Genomic DNA, 19375 nt, shown 5'->3' on the forward strand with positions numbered 1-19375 from the left:
TACGTAGCTACTGCTTTTGGAGTGTATGATGCGACTGGTGAACGTTGCGATCTCGACAGGCGATTTGAGGAGGAGAGGAGTTGACGCCGCGTGTGGACCTCGGCTCGAGGTAAGCAACGCGACTTAGCGTGCTGTCCTTTCCTTGAAGGTATTTTACAATCTTGCTCCACGACATTCCAGCTGTGCATCTACTACCCCGACACAAACGATCTTGTGAGCTCGAGATATGGTGTTTCACCAGCAAGGTGATAACCGGCAGCGGCGTGGTAAGACGAGATACCGATCAGACAAAGGACCTAGCGCCTCTCAAATCTGTTTCTTTGACTCTCTCTCGTATCTCATATGTCCCCCATCATGAGTGACAAAGCTGTGAATGTAGAGGGCGGTCTTTGTCGAGTCGGGTGGCAAATATGACCTTCGCTTGGTATCAGCCGAACATGCTCGTCCGATTGACCATCTCCTCTAGCTTCACGCAACCACGTTTTGCTTCTGACTTCGCAGGTCGAGCCCTACCATGCACCGCACCATACAGATCACAGCTATCAATCAGCCAGAGGCCGCCATGTTCTCCTTCGAGTGCTCTGTCTGCAGCGAAGGTTTCACGGAGCCGACAACGCCTCGCAAGATCGATGGAGATCCGATCTGTCATGACTGCGTTCTCGAAAGTCTACCACCTCGATTCGAGGCTGCCCTTAACAATCCACTCGATTACCCGGTCCGCTGGGGTAAAGGCGTTGAGGTAAATGCCGATGACTTCGAAGACATACTAAGTGCAGACTTCGTGGCAAGATATCACAGACGAGAGGTCGAATACAACACGCCAGCGACTGATAGATTCTACTGTAAACACAAAGTTTTACAGTCGCGTAAGCCTAAGATCGGCGGCACCCCGCCTGACGAACCCATATTCCTCAAGCCCGAACAAATTGATGTTGCACAGGGTGAAGCTGTCGACTGCGGTGCAATGAGAGGCGCTAACCCAGATCCTAGCCTGGTTTGCTACCATTGCCTTGGTCAGCATTGCCGAAGCTGCCGCTCTCCGATCTATGAAATGACAGCTGGCTCACATGTATGCACTGGCCCTCCCGTGACCATTCAACTGACAGAGATTGAAGGCTTGCAACGAGGCAGAGACTACCAATACTGCCCCAACGAGACATGCCACAACCCAGTCAGTCTGCACGACGGATGCAACCACATGACCTGTCCAGAACCTGGGTGCAGGACCGAATTCTGCTACATCTGTGGACTCGAAGCGCGTGAAGGTACCGGACACTGGAGTGAAGGCGGTTGCCCAAGATATAACCAACCTGGTCCCAACGCGTTCTTTGACGACGACGAGGATGATGACGATTTCGCGGAGTTCGAGGAGTGGGATTTTCTTGCGCGCCCTTCGTCAAACCCGGTAGAGGCAGCGGAAACAGCCCGCTTCGATCAGGAGGCAATGCAAGCCATGGATGCAGCGCCCAACGCTCCATGGCTCGCGCGGGCGCTTCTCAGCAATCTACTGCGAAATTTTCGTACTATGCGGAGAACCCTCGATAGCCTCCACCAAGCGCAAAATTTGGAGCATGTGCTCTACAGCTTCAACCTGACAACGGAGTATATCCGGTGTGTGTGGCAATGGCTGAACCACGCGCTTTTCGTCGACCTCCCTCAGCCGCTCCAGGAAAGTCTCAGGCTTTACTTCGGCCTCCATGAGCGGAATGAGGACAACTTCACAATGCGCCTGGAGATCCTCTTCGTCCGCAACAATACTGAGCACTGTATTTGGCCGGACGGCTGGTTGGTCAACCCAACCCAGCGCCAAGATATCGTTGGCTCTACAGCCGAATATCACGCCGCTCTGGGCAGAGAGTTGAATTCTGTCGGACAACGGGTGCAGCTTGATGATCATGGCGACCAATTCGCTTTCTACGAGAGACTATACACAAGTGTGCTCGATGCTTTACCGCTAACGCGGCTGACCCACGAAGAGCTGGAGAATCTGGACCTCGTCGCTAGGGAGAAGTTCCGTAACGCTTTAAGGCTGGTTGCGGGCATCCATCTGACTGGACGTGAGAAGGTCCTGCCTTTGCTGGCAAGGACGCAAACCTTGTTGCTGGAGCGGACCGGGCAGTTGAGTCAGGACGACGAGCAAAGAAGATTCAAGGGTGTGTGGGAGAATAGGCTCGTAGGTCGCAGTGAGCCTCTTGTCTGAACTCGGTGGTTGTACGTAACAGTCTGCACACGTCTGTTCGAATGTATTGTGAGCTTCTCGAGATGCTTGCGGTAGCCTTCTTTGCGTTCCTGTTCTAGATTGAAGAGAATTTGCTACCACACAAATATGAGACTCGCTACGCTCACAACTGCCGTATGCGACGCTCAAAACGCTCACAACAATCTCACATCTCACTGTTCTGCCTACTTATCTGCTGACTCGTCTGCCCACTGCTGCTCCCCTGACTCCCACTGCCATATCCGCTCTCCGTGGAAGGAGTCTGTGGCGTCGAAGGTTCCATATCCAGCTGTTCACGTATGCTCAAAATCCACTCGTGCTGCAACAACTCAGCTGCACTCGCCCTGCGTACCGGGTCTCGCTCGAAGCAACGCTTCAAGAAGTCCAGCCCAGCTTCACTCAGCTGCTCCCGGCTAGGCATCTGCGGACTGTGTCCCTGCGCAATGTTGTACATGATAGCCCATTCATTGTCCATGTTCGCCCAAGGCCGTGATCCAGTCGCCATCTCGCTTATGACACATCCAAGACTCCAGATATCCTCCGCACCCAAGCGAGCATTGTGAGGACGTTGGCCCTTGATCACTTCAGGCGACATGTACATCGGCGTGCCTTGCATACTGTCTTGATTGCCTTTGCTATTGGGACGTTCGGCGACGACAGTCTTGCCTTGTTTGGCAATGACTTTCGCGGCGCCGAAATCGACGAACTTGATTACACCGTTGTGGTCGAGCAAGATGTTCTCGGGCTTGACGTCGCGGTGCACGACGTTCGCTTGGTGCAGGTACGCCAGACCCTCCAGCATTTGAAGAGCATAGACTTGGATAACAGTCTCATCCTCGATGCGACCATGTTCGAGCAGTGCAGCAAGCGAACCACCAGAACAGTACTCCATGAAGATGTAGACCTTGTCGCGATGCGGTTCTATGCCGTAGTACTGTACAATGTTTGGGAAATCGAGCACTTGCAGTACGCTCATCTCGTCGCGGATCTGCGAAACGATGGTCGGTATCATCTTCGGGTCTTGCAGTCGAATTTCCTTTACAGCCATGAGCTGCGTCGAGTCCAGATTGATTGCGACGTAAACACTTCCAAACGTGCCACCGCCAATAAATTGGCCTTGCTGCCATCTTAAATGCACGTTGCCAGCGCTCGCGCTCAACTGAGTAAGAGCACGATCCGCGTCACTGGAGTCCTCGAGTACCCTGCCCAAAGCCTGGCGCTCGTTCTCTCTCTCCTTCCGCTCACTATCGATCTGCTCCAATCTCTCCACCCACTGCATGCTAACCAGTCGGCTACTCTCTTCATCATCCTTCAGCCTAGTGATATCCAGCTTCAATTGTCTTCCACTCATCTCCACCCGCTGCTTTTCCGCCTGAGCCGCAACAGTGCTCCTTGCGCCCATGATGTCGAAGTGACTGATCAGCAGGCTCATACATCCAGCTACCTTGGCGCGTAATGTCGCATATTCTTCCTCAGAGATACCCAGGATGTTCTGGCCTCTCGTCATCATCATCGCAAACTCTAGCGCTACGACTGCCCAGCGAAAGGTCTTCCGATCAGATGCCACACAGTCATCGCAGATGAAGCTTACCCAGTCCAGTGCCAGCTTGGTCAGCTTAAGCTGATGCATTGCCCGTCGTTGCTGGTCGAAGTAGATTGCACTTCTTTGTCCGAATTCGGTCGCAAAGGCAAAGCACGTCTGAATCAGCTCCTGACACTGCAGGCCCTGCGTCTGCCTCCGCACAATCTCCACACTATCCATGATAGTGTTGCTGAGCTTGTACGCTGTCTTGCGAATCTTGCCGAGCTCTTGGTTCACCCTTGGTAGATTGGCGCGCTGCTCGACAAGGACGGGAAGTTCTAGGTGTTGGCAGAAGGCGGCAAACGCCGCGTTGGCGTTGGCGAGACGCTGAAGAGAGCCGTCTGCTACAAGACGGAGACGGCCGGTTTGTAGCCGTAGATTAAGCAGGGGTTGGCGCAAGACGCCGTCCATGCGCTGTCCCTCCCACGACAACGGATGCTCAGGTTTCATGATGAGCACGTACGGATCTGATGGATCTTCCGGCGAGTCTTCTGCGTGATAGCAGGTGCCAAGCATGCTCTCGATATCCTTCGGACGATCCATGAGCGAAGGCGAAGCGATGACATAGATGTTCCGGCCACCACTGCTCTCGTTCACGCTCGTGCTTGGTAGCTCGACCAAGAAATGACCGGTCACTACTAGCGCATCGAGCAGATCCTGATAGTGCTCCGTGTCGATGTTGATGTTGTATTCGGTGGCGTTCTCGAAGCGGCTCGACAGAATACGTGAGAAACGGAAAATCTTTCGCTGCCGCACACGGACCGAATCCAGAATCGACTTGTAACGCTTGTCCATTTCCGCACCAGCCACTTCGTCAGGCCGACGCTCAAGCTCCTTTTCGAAGTGCGATGTCAGCCGTCCAAGAGATTGCGACGTGAGGCTGCTAAATTGCTCTGCCACCTCCACATCGCCTCCATCCAGGTGCCGTCCGAGCGCGTTACTGAAGTCCCATTCCTGCTCGAGAATCTCAGCTTCCTTGAATGTGTTCTTGTTCGCCATGAGCTTCCAATTGAGCATGCGGAAGTAGAACTTGAGGGCGTCCAGTACTACTCCATCGAAGTTGTCGTCAATGCAAGGCGGCAAATCCCAACCTGGCTCAGGCTGCGCAATGACGATGTAAGCCTCCTTGATACGAACTGCAAGCTTCAGCAGAATCTGAAACTGCAATATCATCTGCTCGGCCATCATGACGCCTTGCTGAGCCGGGTCCCGCATCTTCTTGGCGTAGCTGAGACGCATACGGATGATCTCCTGGATGAGACGAGATGGGAAGTTGATGAGCGTCAACAGCTCTTCGATGTAGGGCGGCAGGTGCCGTTCTGCAAAAGACTCGGCATTCTCTATCAGGGTAGTCTTCGCTTTCTGAATGACGTTATTGACGCCATTCAGCAGACTGTTGTTGCCTTGAAGCGACTTTAGTCCATCCTCCTTGAGGATGCGGTCGATGAAGCTGCTGTCATCGAACAGCTGTCCAGCGCCGACATCAGCTGGCCGGGCTCTGGGCTTGGTAAAGTCGAGCTCTACGTTGCCAACCCACTTTTGCAGGATGCCAAGCTCGGTGTTAATCAGCTCCGTAGTGTTGTGCCATGCAATGACTGCATCGCAAGTTTCGTGGTAGGCCGTGGATGCAGCTCGAGGGTGTGCAGCTTCAAAGGCTTGCCGCGTCGGGTACAATGACTCAGTCTTCTCAATCTTCTTGACAATCTCCTGGACCTGGTCAATGGCCGACTTGCCGGCCTCGGCTTCACCTTTGACCTCGAAGGTAATGATGGCCTCGATGCTCTGCTTGACTTTGCTCCTCCCGTCTTCAATTAGCCTCCGTTGAGCGGGAAGAGGCCGTCCGCATGTCTTTGCTCGTACGCCGATCCATATCTCAGTCTTCAACGTATTCTCACCTTGAGTCTCTGGACCGCCAATCAACCGCTTCTTTTCTTGTTTCACAACATCTCCAGTGAGCACATTCGCAAGCATAGAATGCCACTCTAGTCGCTCTCGATTGGCCGGTATCTTGAGCTCCTCCACTGATGGCTCCATGTCCTCGTTCCCATAGTAGAGTAGCATCTCCTGATCATATGGGTCATTGTCGGCGTATGCCGCTGTCGTCGGCGACTCCTCGTCCGTCTCTGTATCGCTGCTATAATCCAGACTGGGTGCCGGCGGCTGCCCATAGAAGTCGGCATCGGTCCGCTCCACTTGCTGGATACGCTGAACATACGCCTTCTCCTGCGCCCGATACTCGGCGTTCGGGTTCCGCTTCCGCTCCCTCTGTGCTGAGCCTGTGCGTTGGCGTGTGTTGTTGGAGTACTGGTGTGGTCTCCGAGGCGGATTGTATGCGTTCGATGGCTGCCGCACCGCAGACGGTCGCACCGGTCTTGCACTATGCAACCCGTTCGTCACCAGGCTTGGTGGTGCTGGCACTGGCTCGTACTGCCCCGATTTGCTAGCACTTCCGCGTGAGCGGACAGATGAGGTTGGCGTCCATCCGTACGTGGACACGTTCGTCAACGGCGTGATCTCGTCCTGCAAAGGCATCACACTCGACGTAGGCGAGAAATGTCGCGTGGCGACGCCATCACTGCCACTGAGCATCTCATGTGCATACGTGAAGTCTTCGCCGTCCGCAGCACTGCCTTCGGTGCCGGAGCTGTTAAACGTGTTCAAGTCTGGTCGCTCGGCTTCCACATCTTCCATGATGGGCTCGACAGGAATACTGTTTTCGCGTGCAATGCGCGCTGCTCGCTGTGCCGCTGGACTGCTAGGAGTGTGGCCCGACATCTTCCCTAAGCCACTCCAACTCCCCAGGAACGAGGAGGGTTTCGGCCTCGGCCAAAGGGTCCGCCGCTCAACCACACGGGAAGTGTGGCGGTGCCAGTGCGGCACGTATCACACATTCGCCTCGGCGTAAGTGAACGCTGTTGTACTTTGTTATGGAGCTGGAGTATGTGGTAAAGTACGAGTCTATCTGGACCTCGAAGAAGACCCCTGGCCGCCAGCAGCTCCGGCAAAGGCTTGCTTCGGCGCCTTTGCCGGGTTGCCGGCAGTAAAACTTGGAAATGGCAACCCAGCCAATCTCCACGGTCAGCCCTACATGACCGTCTGATGTCGCTTTCCAGACATACCTCCCCCATAAGGTAGTGTCTACTTACGCAAATATGCCCTTCTAGAAGTCCTGACAACCAACATCCACAAGATACGCGGTATGATGCTATCTGCCACATGTCGCATTTGTGTCTTGCATGGAGCAGTCCTTTTTAGATAACGGGTGCATAGAGCCATTGAAGACAACCCATTTCATCACTCGTGATCTTTCGTGCTAAACGCTTTCCTTCCTAACATAGCAAGCCTTTAAGGGAGTAGCAAACGGAGAGCACCGACACCGCTCGATAGAGTCTTCTCGGCACAAGCCTGCCTTCCTGATGGCCGAACGTTGTGAAGCCCTGGCGGCATGTAACACGCTCGATCTCCCGGGAGCTCGCAAACGCAGGCGGCATAGTGGTAACAGGAAGACCGACACTAAGCAGTCATTGTCTTCGAGGTGAATCCAGCTGTCACTGCCTCGGAGAACGAAGCCTCGGCCGAGCACGTTATTGGAGTCTGTCCGCAGTGCTTGCTCAGCCTGGTTTAAGCTGCGACCACTCCGCTCGTAGCTCTTCTGAAAGGTTGGTGTTGGACGGCCAGCCGGTCTGCGTAGAGTGGTCGTCAATGAGCTCCGTAATGCACACGCGCTTGGCCAGATCGGTGCAAAACAAGCCCGCAGCGAACATGCACTGCGTTGACATAAGCCTTGATGCGTCGTCCGTAAGCTTAAGAGCAATGCCACCAATGGTGTCTATGCACTCGGTGATGATCTTGTCGCGGCGAAGATACTCCAAATACCCTCCGGCCGCCGGCTGGTGTATGAGGAGAAGAATTCGCGCCATACTGTACATCTGGAGCGAGGTCCCAAGTGCAGGCGGGTGCACCCAAAGTGGTCGGAAGGCGCGGTTGGACGGTCCCTCGACCGGCAAGGCTTCGAAATGTACGCTGATGCTGCTCCGCCATTCCTCCAGCATGTTAAGTAGCGTATTGGCGCGCAGTATGCGACCTTCAAGGTCGCCTTCACCCTGCTGCTTCTCCTCCTCCGAGCTATAGTTGACTGACTGCGCTAGAATATAGACAACCCTCGATGCCATGTCCCACATGTCCATTAGCTGGTACGGCTTGGTGGGCTTGAAGAAGCTGAAGCACCGCCTGCGCTCTCTGAAGGCTGCCCACATGTCTTGACGCAGCCAAGCCCACCAAATTGCTTGCTCGAGCCCGCCAGACTCGCCGTTAATATCGCGACTTCTTTGGATCCAGAAGACGCCTTTGAGATGACGCTCCCATCCTTTACCTTGACCGTCAATCATTTCATATGTGCTGACGACTAGTACTGTCGCAAGCAGTTCGAGGCTGTTCTTGTACGACGTGTATCGCATTGCAGACTGTAAGTACTGTAAAGTCTCATAATAGTATTGCACGGCCGCCGTCCGGTCGACGTTTGCTTCGCCACTGTTCGAAGGCTTGATGGAAAGATGCCGAGCGCCCAGGGCAAGGATGGCTTTCATCAATCCTTCATTTTGTAGTGCGAGATGTGGCACGAAAGTCGAGAAGTGCTTGAGAGGATCAAACAGATCGATCCAAAGGCTTACGCCGGTGACGAAGCGCTGAAAGATGTCGTACTCGTGGTCTTTTAACTGTACTGCTTCCGCAGCCTGCCAGTACTGACGTTCATCGACCGTGCCACCAGTGCTGTCCGAGGGAGTAGGCGCGATGGCAGAAATTTGCAGCAGCTTGGCCGGATTCTGTAAAGAGGCTACGCTTTCGGCAATGTTGAGTGGGCTTCGCAGGCTTGCCAGCTCAGCAGCTGTGACGCCGTTGGGATACAGTTGACACCGCTGAGCCAGGGCGGCATCACTCAAGCTGTCCAGTGACGGTAGATCCAGATCGACGTTACCGTTGGCAGCATCTCCAACAAGCAGTCCGTACCACTTCCAGGGTGCCACTTCAGTACCATAGCCCGTTGATGTGCTAAAGGTGCTCTGTGGACTACGTATTGATAGTGGATCCTCAGCACCTGGTGTTGTCGGCCACGTCTGGGTTACCGGTCTAGAGTCCGGATTGGACGAGTAGCTAGTCTGCGAATGATGGCCCAGACGTGAAGATGGTGGAGACATTGTCGGACCGCTGGGAAGAGCATGGCCATGGTCGCCCGTGTCCGTTGGCAGTGTGCCGTAAACACACTGGCGATTGCCTTTGGCGCAAGGTCCGCATACCGCTAGGAATGTCTTTTAGCGAAGACTAACTCCTCTCGCCGTGATGCCCCGAGGTCACTTACGCTTAACTTCATCGCATTTCATATGCCGCTTGCGGCAGATTGCACTGCGACTCCGTTAGTCCTACGTCTTCCATCTAAAGTCTCAACGATCGAGCACGTCGCAATAATCGGCGTTTGCTCCACTCTCAAGATCAAATGCGCTTCCACCATTTCGCGTGACGGTCGCACATGTCGACTGACTCGTGCCCACTATTCCAGCCTGCTCGGACGTTGGGAGGCCGACAGCTGCAGTGGTTCACAGCACAGTAAGAACTTACCAGCCAGTGGTTGTCCGCAAGCCGCGCCCTCGGGACTTTCTAGGTTTACGCGCTCCGCCTCCAGGCGTTGCAGGAGCCGCATTGTCTTGACCCGACATCATCTTGTCGTCCTGTCGGCGAGTGACGGGGAGGAGTGTGCTCGAGACGAGAGAAAGTTGGGGAAGCCCGACTAAGCCGCGATCGCCTCGGACGTCGGTTAAGGTTCGATCGTTTGGAGCGGCTAAGGGTAGTGCAGCGCCCCGGGTTGTGCAGCGGAGAGGCCACCAGTTCGCTTCCCCATCTTCGCCATCTCAACACCGTCAAAACAGCACTTCTTACCACTGGTACCGTGGGACCCTACAATTATTTTGTATGGCGACGGGATCTCGCTCCTGTTCCGTACCGGCCAAATATATTGTGCGGTAACTAGCACTGGATTCACTCACAATGCACTACATGTACTCTGCTGGACGCGAATGCATGTGCGCAGCACAGCGCACGCGTATCGCACCTACAGCAGCGGGCCAATAGTCCGTCACATAGCGGCACACGGAAAGTACAATCAGGCCTGCGCAGGTAGGTCTGCGGCAGTGGCGGGCTCCCTTATGAGCCTCCATAACGGACCCGGACTGCCATTTAGGGAAAGCCGGGATTGACCACGGATGTTGTGAGTACCACTAATTGCGTGACTGTGCTCGGCAAGGCAGTCCTGGGTCTCGTATGTTGCGCTCGGCGCGTCGGCCACGTCAGGTCACGCTCAGAGCTATGCCACGGTAAGACGAGCAAGCAGATGACGGCAGCTCGTTCCTCAGAGCGCCATCCATGGTAGCACATATACGAAAGATTGATTGCGCGTTTGATTGCATCTCCCTTGGCCCAACTCGTGCGAGGATCTCACAAATTCGGTTAACAGTCTACAAATGGGAAGTGAACACAATCACTCGCTGCTTATTTCCGCGACTTCTAAGGTCGCCGTCCAGCACCCCGCAGTGTGTACATGCGGGGTTGCATGGCTCAGTGGAAGTCTGGCATCTGGTGAGTAGTAAGGACTGGCAGCAGACGACACATGATCTCTTCAATCTCATTCCTACATCAGCGGCGACGTTGTTGATCGTACTATTATACTAATTGCACAGTATGACGGGCAAGCTATCTGGGAAGGTGGCCATCGTCACAGGAGGTGCAGGCGGGTTTGGCAAAGGCATCGCCGACAAGTTCAAGCAGGAAGGCGCAGAGGTGATCATCGCAGATATGGTGGAGGAGGCTGGAAAGAAGACAGCAGACGAGCTCAAGTGCGAATTTGTGAAAGCCAATGTCACGTCGAGGCAAGACTGGGAGAACCTCGTCAAGGTGGCAGATGAGAAATTCGGACGGCTAGATTGTGTGATCAACAATGCCGGAACCACTTACAGGAACAAGGTAGGTCGGAACATAAACGTAGTAATCACAACGAAATGACTTACAGCCAGCAAGCCCACCGCCGATGTCACAGAGGAAGACTTTGACAAAGTTTTCACCGTAAACGTCAAGTCGATCTATCTGTCGGCAAACGTGTGCGTCCCGTATATGCAGAAGCAAGGTAATGGTGGCTCCTTCGTCAGCATTGCATCAACTGCTGGTATTCGGCCCCGTCCAGGTTTGACTTGGTACAACGCATCGAAAGCTGCCGTGATTAACGGGACCAAGACAATGGGCGTGGAATATGCGCCAGACAACATCAGATTCAATTCCGTGTGCCCCGTGGTAGCGTTGGGCACTGGCTTGTGAGTAGTGCTGTCATGCCAGTCTGGTCCCACGCATTGCTGACGGCCGCTTCAGAACCGACTTTTTTCTCGGCAAGCCAGAAAACCAAGAAAAATTCATGGCGACAGTACCCCTCGGACGCGGTTCGACGCCGAAAGATGTCGCAAATGCTTGCGCTTTCCTGTGCAGCAGCGAAGGAGAGTTTTTAACCGGTATCGACTTGCCCGTCGATGGCGGTCGTTGCGTGTAAGCGATGTAATCCTCGAAGCATACCTTCTCCGTAGCCATGGGATGCGATACGTGTGACGCAAATGCTTGGAATGTATAGCGGACGTTACCAACTACTTTTGCATACCGTCCAGTAAGCCACGTAGGAATATGGCCGCAGCCATTGCTCCAGGATCCGGAGGAGCATCTTGCGATGCTTCTGCACCCTTCTCACCAACGTAGGAAGCTGTGTCGAGGTCAGTGGGGGAAGACAATGATGGGCAACAGACGTGCACTCACCTCTGCCGAATTTCGCTTGCATTCCGGATGTGCTCTTGGCACCCTCTTCAGCCGCCTCTACTGCTTTCTTCAGGTCGACATCTTTTTCCAGCGTCTCACAAAACGGTATCAGTGCATCCATGACCGTCCGCGAGCCTTGCCTTGCGCTCGTATAACCGCACAGATTCTTCAGCGCCTGGCCAGCTGCCATGCTAGCGCTTTTTATGTCCATCCTGAAATTACTCTCGTCCTTCGCATATGCTAGCCTTAGGTTGGAAGTGAACGATGCCAATACAATCGATATAATAGCGCCCAGGGTACCGCCAATCTCTTCGACCGCGCCTTCCGTCTCATCCAAGATGTGAAACAGCGCACCGTCTTTGCACAGCCCACTGTCAAGCTTTTTGAGGACGCCTTTGCACATACCTTCTACAGCCTCGCCGCAATCGCCGTCGCCCATCTGGACGTCCCACTTTGTGATCTCCGGTTCTGCTTTCACAGCGTCTTCGCACGCTTTTCGCAATGCAGCTTCGAGCGTGGCCGGATCCACTTGTGGACCCTTTTGTGCAGATGAGTCTGCAACGCCATTCGCCTGAGCTTTGGCGGTCTCCTTCGGTATTTTCATGTCTTTGTAACCGTTGCGTGGCCATGAGGGTGCTTTGGTCTCGTCGTCAAGCAGATGCAACAGTGTAAAGACGGAAGCGTTGGTCTGACGCTCGATGCCGGTGATGTTGAGTAGAGATATTGACCAGCCTGGTGCATTGAGCGAAGTTTCGAAGCACTGTGCATAAACCCGGGTGGGCTGAATCTTCCAGTCACGGTCAAGCACTCTGCGTGTCACAGACGTCAAGGCTTCCAGCTCGAAGTTGGACATGCCGCCGAAATTGTTGATCAAGAGACAGACAATGTCGTCCGGCTTAAACTCCACAAATGCTCGGTCTTTGTCGTTAGGATCCATGCAGTACTTGAGCATGTCCGCTACTATCTCCTCTACTGGTGGCATGGGAGACACCTCGTGCAGGCCTGGCTCGTTGTGGATACCCATCCCCAGAACATATGTGTCTTCTGGAACTGAACGATGGTGCTCCCGCCCGGGTATGTGACAATGATCCAAGGAAGACCCAACAGTGACCGCGTTCGCGTTCACAGCTTCTCCAATTCGCATGCACTTCTCAAAGTCGTACCCGTTCTCCGCCATGCTGCCGCATAGCTTAAGCACGAACATATTGGCCGCAAGACCTCTCCGTCCCGTGTTCTCGGTCTGTTTCCGTCCCAATGCCACGTCATCTGTCATTCGCAATATTGCGACCTTGTGTCCCATCCCGGCTGCTTTCTCCCTCGCAAGGCCAAAGTGCAGGTTGTCGCCAGTATAGTTGGTGATACACAGGATGATGCCAGCATCAGACGGGACATGGCTAATAGCTGCCATGACCTGCTTCGTTGAAGGACTGGCAAATACCTCCCCATTGACGGCTGCAGCGAGCATGCCATCCCCAACGTAGCCACTCCATGCCGGTTCGTGACCGCTTCCGCCTCCTGAGATCACCGTGACCTTCGACGGACGGTGGGTCCGTGAATAGACAACCTTGTTGGGTGCATCGAGGGCAAGGTGCTTGTTTCGTGCTACGAGAGACTCTAGCCCTTGAACAACCACGCCTTCTGTGTGAGGGAAGAAGTGCTTGGTACTCATCGTCGCTGAGATGATGCTCGGGGAGACAAAGAGAATGGTCGTTTAGAAGAGCACCTGTGGTATCGAGACCGCCATCTTGCCAGCTCCACAAGAACGTGAACCAACCCTACCTCTGCCCGTCTGATGGATTGCCCGAATGGTCGAACCCCACCTGCAGCTCCCGTCAGATCACCCAGGCCGAGTAGTGTCTTCCATTCCGGCTGAAGTGGGACATTGCCTCGCGTCGACTACAGAGCGCAACGGACGATGCTGGTGCTACGCCTCATGCGCCATGCATTCGAGACGGCTTCTAGAAATCTGTCAAGATCCGGTCGTCATGATGCGGAGGAAGGAAGGTATCGAGTAGGAACACTCACCCTACCGGCAGACCAAGGCACCCCTGCCTTCGGCGGTTCTCGTCCAATAGATGGTCCTCGGCTATTGGCAGTGCTCGAGACGGGGCATCCTCCGCTCGAGTGCTCCAAACACTCCACATCAACCGTCACTCTGCTTTATGCAGGTACAGGCGGACATGGTTGGCAAGAGTCGCAACACGCAGCTGCTTGAAGTCCCGCTTGGGACCTTGGAGGTAGGTAGAGGTGAGTTCATTTCTTGTTCTCGTGTTTCACCCGTCACTGTCAACAATTTTCGCAAGCATGGGGTCTGCAAAACTGCTGTCCAGCAATAAGACCTCCCAGATTCTCGCCAAAGCTGAGAAGGGTGGGTATGGGGTCATTGCAGCCATAGCGTAGGACTTCCTCTTCACGATTAGTACCACTCAAGGCAGGCGTTGACACAGGGCAGATACAACATTGAGCAGATCTTGGCACTTGTTCGCGCAGCAGAATCGACTCGTGCGCCATTGATATTACAATTCTTTCCTTGGGCAATAACCTTCAGCAATGGTCTTCTCGTTGAGACTGCTGCGATAGCAGCAAGATCATCAACAGTTCCGATATCAATACACCTTGATCACTGCCAAAACGAGGACATGGTCCGCCACGCAGCCGACAATCTTCCCTTCGACTCAATAATGGTTGATATGTCGCACCATGAGAAAGCTGAGAACCTGGCCAAAACTAAGGAGCTCGTCGCTTACTGTCACGAGCGTGGTATCGCGACTGAAGCCGAGCCCGGACGCATCGAGGGTGGCGAAGACGGGATTGCTGACACAGCTGACCTAAGTGGCATGCTAACGACGCCGGAAGAGGTTGAGGAATTCATCGACACTGGCGTTGACTTTCTCGCACCCGCTTTCGGCAATGTCCATGGCGAGTATGGAGAGCGGGGACCGGTATTGGAATATGATCGACTGGAGTCCATCTATGCGTATTGTAAGAAGAGGGGTGTGAGGGTCGTTCTCCACGGGACCAACGACTTTCCCGAAGATGTCATGTCGAAATGTATCAAAGGCGGTGTCTCTAAGATCAATGTCAACAAGCTGGTTCTTGACGATTACAATGAGTATCTCAGGGCAGCGGCACCTTCGACGCCGCTCACGAGGTTAATGGAGGAAGGTGTCGACAAGGTGGTCGCGCTGACGGAGCTATGGATGCATAGGTGCGGTAGCGCAGGGAAAGGTTGAGGATTTCGAAGGTCATCTGTAGTGGCGATGATACTCTGACGCGCGAAAGGACGGCGAACATTGAGTGGTTGATCGCCGTGGTTGTATACTCGGCAAGCTCTCTCAAAGCCTTTACTCAGGCCACAGCATGAATGATTAATGCTACACACAGTATAACTGGTAAGTCTAGGTTGCAGTGGGTGGACGAGTTATTCTACACATAAGCCTGAATAACATTATGGCAAAACGCCCTCCATGCCTCCACGTCTTGTCAAGACAATGAGCAAGACTTGTGAAAGTGATGAGCAAGGAAGCTACAATTCTGCCATTGGTATCTCATCTGAGTCCTAGATCCCAAGGCGCCGATGAATGCCAATCATGCCCTTTGCTTCACCACGCTCCTACAATGCCGGCGATAGGAATATCAATGCCCGTCGTATAACTCGCAACGTCCGACAGAAGATATACATATGCACCACCCAGCTCCTGTGGCAGGGCAAGACGCGGCATGCCTCCATAGTACTGCATCTTCAGATTCCAGTCTGGTGCTTTCTCCACGTAGTAAGTCATAGCGGTCTTTACAAAGCCTATTGACGTGAAGTGTCAGTACTTGCTGCGACACCGTGGCACATTGGTCATAGCTGCCGAATGCTTACCTGGCGAGATAGAGTTCACACGGATGCCATACTGTGCCCATTCCATCGCTAGCGTATGCGTCATGTTCCGCACGGCTGCTTTGGTACCACCGTACGGTGCTGATGGAGCAGCTCTGTTCGGCCGGTAAGAGGTCATGGAAGCGGTGAAGACAATGCTGCCCTTGACGCCAAGCGAGATGAATTTGCGGGCTGCCGCTGTTGCACAGTTCCAGGCGCCGAACACGTTGAGCTCAAAAAGTTGCTTGACTTGAGCCATTGTGAAATCTAGCGCTGGCTGATGTTTGGTCATGCCGGCGTTGGCGATCATGCCATGAATTGCACCCTCCTCATCAACGATCTCGTCGATAGCCTTCTTCACAGATTCCTCGCTGGTAACGTCCATCTGCTTGTACTTAAAGCGCCCTTGACTCTTCTTCGATAATGCGGCAAAGTCCTCGGAAGGGTCCATCAGGTCTAACGAGTAGACTGCCTTCGCGTTATTTGCTAGGCAGACTTCTGCAATGCCCAAGCCGATGCCACGGTTTGCACCGGTGATTGCAACAACCTTGTCTCTGAGAGTAATTGTCCAGTTCATGTCGGCTGGTGGGAGGGTGTTCAATCGTGGCATTGCTACTTCATCGTCCATGGCGTGCCCGTTGGTACCGTTGGTATGGCCGTTAGTTGGGCCGCTACCCTCAAGGGAGACTGCGTGAACCATGATGAGCGTGTGGCTGGCAGGGACAATAACGTATAGTATCGGCGAAGAGAAGTAGAAAAGATGGTTGAGTCAGTCGAGACACTTACTGTGCCGGTAATGAGACCTTATGTATCCTACGTGGGTAAGTGCCGAATCGGCTTGTCTAAAGAGAAGCTCGATAATGCGGAAGAATACACATGCAGTAAAAGAGAAAGGCAAGCATAGTGTACCCGCCTCGTGTCTGCATCACAAGGATCAGAGGTCATGACCCAAGCCAGTTGCGAGGTCGGTCCAGCTAGGTACTCCACATGGAGAGGTAGGTACTGTAACAGGGTAGATGCGAATAGGATGTCCGCTTCAGAAGGCAGTCTTGCGGAGATCGTAGGCCCGAGACGGGTCAGTCCAGTCTCGCGAGCATCCAGGATATCTTCGCCAAGTCGGTTGCAGGTTTGACCTGGAGCTCGGAGGTCAATGCCACAACACGCAACCATGTGACCGAAGTAGGCTCGTTGTGCAACCTCGCCACGAGCAGCCTCGAGACGAGCGCTGTCCGTCAAGCCAGTCGTCCAGGCCCGCTAAGCTTCGTTCCTCCACGCCACTTCGCCAGAACCTGGGGTGTCCGGTATTCTGCCGACTCAAGAACGACGTGTGAGTGGCCAGTAGACGTGCATCTGACCAGAGACCAAGTCACAACGTACCTGCAAAGCTGGGGCAATGCCATTTGCGGAGGTAACACCACTCCACGAGATTGCCACGAGAGAAACCAGCCGGGTTGGAGGCTTGAATACCGATGACCGAGGGCACCGCTCTAGGGGTCTTGAAATGTGTATAACATGAAGGGGTGGGCTCACCTTTGACTTCAGCGTCAGCACGAGTTGTCTCCTCTGCAACTTCACTCCCAGCTGCTGAACCTAAGCTAAGGTCGTGCACCTTTCGAAACGTCCCGTCACACTGGTTCTTCCACACATTGTACTTCATCTGCCATAGCAATGTCCTTTGACGAGGTCAAGATGAAGGACGTCGAGCTGGTTGAAGAGCGCAACAGCATGGACCCGGACAGGGTAGCTGCGGAGAAAGCATTGGTTCGAAAGATCGATCTTTACCTGCTCCCAACGATATGGATCATGTATCTCCTTTCGTATATGGACGTATGTTTATCTGATTAACCTTAAAATCGACGAGCTGTTGCTTACGGTACGATAGAGAACAAACATCGGTAACGCCAGAGTGGCTGGCATGACCACAGATCTGAAGATGGACTCGAACCAGTACTCGGTAGCACTCATCGTCTTCTTCGTAAGTGCACTCCGAGACGCGCTGTTCCTGCGGACGCTAAGGATTCGTTCAGATTACATACGTTTTGTTCGAAGTCCCATCGAATCTCCTCTTGTCGAAAACCAAGCCTTCGGTTTTCCTGCCCGTTATCATGACGCTTTGGGGCGTTGCGACATGCTGCATGTCCCTGGTCAAGACGTACGGTCAGCTCGTTGCCCTCCGGACGATCATCGGCATGCTCGAGGCAGGCTTCGCGCCCGGCATCCTCCTCATCCTATCATCTTGGTACAAGAAGAACGAGCAATCCAAGCGTTTCGCCGTATACATCTCCGCTGCGGTCTTGTCAGGTGCGTTCGGAGGGATCATCGCTGGTGCGATTACTGGTGGCCTTGAAGGCGCCCACGGACTAAGGGGCTGGCGATGGCTATTCATTGTCGAGGGTGCTGCCACCGTAGGATGGGCCATCATCTCAGCGTGTATGTTGGGGACCTCCATATCACTCCGGTTCGAGCTAATACTTTTTTCAGTCATACTTCCAGACTTTCCAGCAAACAGCAAGAAATTTACAGAGCGCGAACGCGAGCTCGCCATCTCCCGCCTGGAGGCCGATGATGTTCACGGCAGGACCGAAGACAGCCCTCACCTCACCTCGCTGCAAGCGCTTGGCCAGTCCGTCCGCAACTGGCGCACCTGGCTATTCGTTGCTGGCTATATGGTCATCGTCGGCTCCTCCACGCTCTCGTACTTCTACCCTACCCTTGTTAAGGGTCTCGGTTACACCTCGCACATGGCGCAGTACATGGTCGTGCCGATCTACGCCGTGGCCTTCGTTTGCGTCGCCGTAACCGGATACTTCAGTGACATGTTCCCACGACAGCGCGGCGCAATTATCGCAGCCTGGCTCACTCTGTCGATGATCTGCTCTATCGTGATCTGCGTCGTTTACAACTTCAAGGCTCGCTATGTGCTGCTAGTGTTCATGGCAGCCGGCTTGTGGTCGAGCAACGGTCTGGCTCTGTCGTACGCGGCCTCTACATTCGGTTCGATGCCTCAAGAGACTCGTGCCGTCTCTCTCGCGCTGGTCAATGCGCTGGGCAATCTGGCACAGATCTATGGTGCCTATTTGGTACATCCTTTCGTGAAACTCATGACGCATGATCTGTCGCTGACGCTATACCTAGTTCCCTACCAAAGATGCACCGAAGTATCTGCTTGGCTTTGGCGTTATCTCTGGCATGTGCGCATTCGGCATCATCATGTACATCGCTGCGCACATCCTTCTGCGCAAGTACATCAAGGCATGAGAGATGACGAAAAGGTTGCGAGCGTTGCTATTAAGCTGCATTCGACTTCGCGTGTTATATCTATATAGTCAGGCATAATGCATACGATCTTCCAGAGGGTCTTCAAATATACAAACAGAACAGCAGCTTTCAACGCCAGTCGTTCCGATTACCTGCGCTAGGCTTCCGGGAGGTGCACGTGGTAGAAGATGTAGATTCCTCTGTTGCGGGTTGCCGTCCGTCCATGGCCACGAGGCATTCTCCATGGTGTAAGGCCGCTTTACATCTTGGCATGGTTCGAGCTGCGAGTGACGTCCGCACTTGCATTGCCCTCATCTAAGGGTAGGAGGTGATTTGTGCTTTTGTGTCGAAAAGCTGGATTGTGCCTGTGGGGGTCACAAAGCGTGTGATGTCCGGGCGCGCGGCGCCGGAACGCCACTTAGTTTCAACCTTCAGTAAGATCAACAACGCTAACGCCAGGAACGCTTTCCTCATTCGTCTACTCTGCACGCCTATCTTGAAGCGCACGAGCCTGGGCTTTCTAGCCCTACCCACGCTGCAGTACTTTGCATGCGTGATTGCGTGATGAGCCCCTTTGCAAGCTGGTTGTTTGATAGGACTATGCAACGCC

The 19375-nt window shown here is 54.0% G+C and overlaps 9 protein-coding genes across 9 annotated transcripts; 4 read left to right on the plus strand and 5 right to left on the minus strand.

Annotated features, from left to right (window-relative positions):
• The first annotated feature begins 212 nt into the window (after positions 1-212).
• On the plus strand, positions 213-2302 carry BAUCODRAFT_192425 (uncharacterized protein). Its single transcript, XM_007674004.1, has one exon. The coding sequence runs from the start codon at positions 515-517 to the stop codon at positions 2198-2200; it is 1686 nt and encodes a 561-aa protein (XP_007672194.1). The 5' UTR covers positions 213-514; the 3' UTR covers positions 2201-2302.
• On the minus strand, positions 2293-6993 carry BAUCODRAFT_192422 (uncharacterized protein). The gene has a single exon (XM_007674005.1). It carries the CDS (start codon positions 6573-6575, stop codon positions 2385-2387), a length of 4191 nt encoding a protein of 1396 aa, XP_007672195.1. The 5' UTR covers positions 6576-6993; the 3' UTR covers positions 2293-2384.
• Positions 6994-7411: 418 nt separating this feature from the next.
• Positions 7412-9178, minus strand: BAUCODRAFT_60938 (uncharacterized protein; the record flags this gene model as incomplete). Its single annotated transcript, XM_007674006.1, has 2 exons — positions 7412-9096; positions 9157-9178. 2 exons carry the CDS (start codon positions 9176-9178, stop codon positions 7412-7414), a joined length of 1707 nt encoding a protein of 568 aa, XP_007672196.1.
• Positions 9179-10401: 1223 nt separating this feature from the next.
• BAUCODRAFT_566844 (uncharacterized protein) lies at positions 10402-11293 on the plus strand (the record flags this gene model as incomplete). The annotated part of the gene is made up of 3 exons (XM_007674007.1): positions 10402-10427; positions 10529-10811; positions 10866-11293. 3 exons carry the CDS (start codon positions 10402-10404, stop codon positions 11157-11159), a joined length of 603 nt encoding a protein of 200 aa, XP_007672197.1. The 3' UTR covers positions 11160-11293.
• BAUCODRAFT_192470 (uncharacterized protein) lies at positions 11294-13434 on the minus strand. The gene is made up of 2 exons (XM_007674008.1): positions 11643-13434; positions 11294-11589 (listed from the first exon to the last, which is right to left on the minus strand). Exons 1-2 carry the CDS (start codon positions 13309-13311, stop codon positions 11477-11479), a joined length of 1782 nt encoding a protein of 593 aa, XP_007672198.1. The 5' UTR covers positions 13312-13434; the 3' UTR covers positions 11294-11476.
• A 512-nt stretch (positions 13435-13946) lies between these two features.
• Positions 13947-14875, plus strand: BAUCODRAFT_135756 (uncharacterized protein; the record flags this gene model as incomplete). Its single annotated transcript, XM_007674009.1, has 2 exons — positions 13947-14038; positions 14095-14875. The coding sequence occupies 2 exons, from the start codon at positions 13947-13949 to the stop codon at positions 14873-14875; spliced, it is 873 nt and encodes a 290-aa protein (XP_007672199.1).
• Positions 14876-15008: 133 nt separating this feature from the next.
• On the minus strand, positions 15009-16583 carry BAUCODRAFT_29396 (uncharacterized protein). Its single transcript, XM_007674010.1, has 3 exons — positions 16294-16583; positions 15511-16194; positions 15009-15441 (listed from the first exon to the last, which is right to left on the minus strand). Exons 2-3 carry the CDS (start codon positions 16133-16135, stop codon positions 15245-15247), a joined length of 822 nt encoding a protein of 273 aa, XP_007672200.1. The 5' UTR covers positions 16136-16194; positions 16294-16583; the 3' UTR covers positions 15009-15244.
• A 649-nt stretch (positions 16584-17232) lies between these two features.
• On the plus strand, positions 17233-18765 carry BAUCODRAFT_61784 (uncharacterized protein; the record flags this gene model as incomplete). Its single annotated transcript, XM_007674011.1, has 5 exons — positions 17233-17334; positions 17390-17482; positions 17535-17937; positions 17989-18587; positions 18643-18765. 5 exons carry the CDS (start codon positions 17233-17235, stop codon positions 18763-18765), a joined length of 1320 nt encoding a protein of 439 aa, XP_007672201.1.
• Positions 18766-18863: 98 nt separating this feature from the next.
• On the minus strand, positions 18864-19221 carry BAUCODRAFT_192608 (uncharacterized protein). Its single transcript, XM_007674012.1, has one exon. It carries the CDS (start codon positions 19078-19080, stop codon positions 18895-18897), a length of 186 nt encoding a protein of 61 aa, XP_007672202.1. The 5' UTR covers positions 19081-19221; the 3' UTR covers positions 18864-18894.
• Positions 19222-19375: the final 154 nt, after the last annotated feature.

The sequence above is a fragment of the Baudoinia panamericana genome, assembly GCF_000338955.1.
Source record: "Baudoinia panamericana UAMH 10762 unplaced genomic scaffold BAUCOscaffold_1, whole genome shotgun sequence".
NCBI classification, from domain to species: domain Eukaryota; kingdom Fungi; phylum Ascomycota; class Dothideomycetes; order Mycosphaerellales; family Teratosphaeriaceae; genus Baudoinia; species Baudoinia panamericana.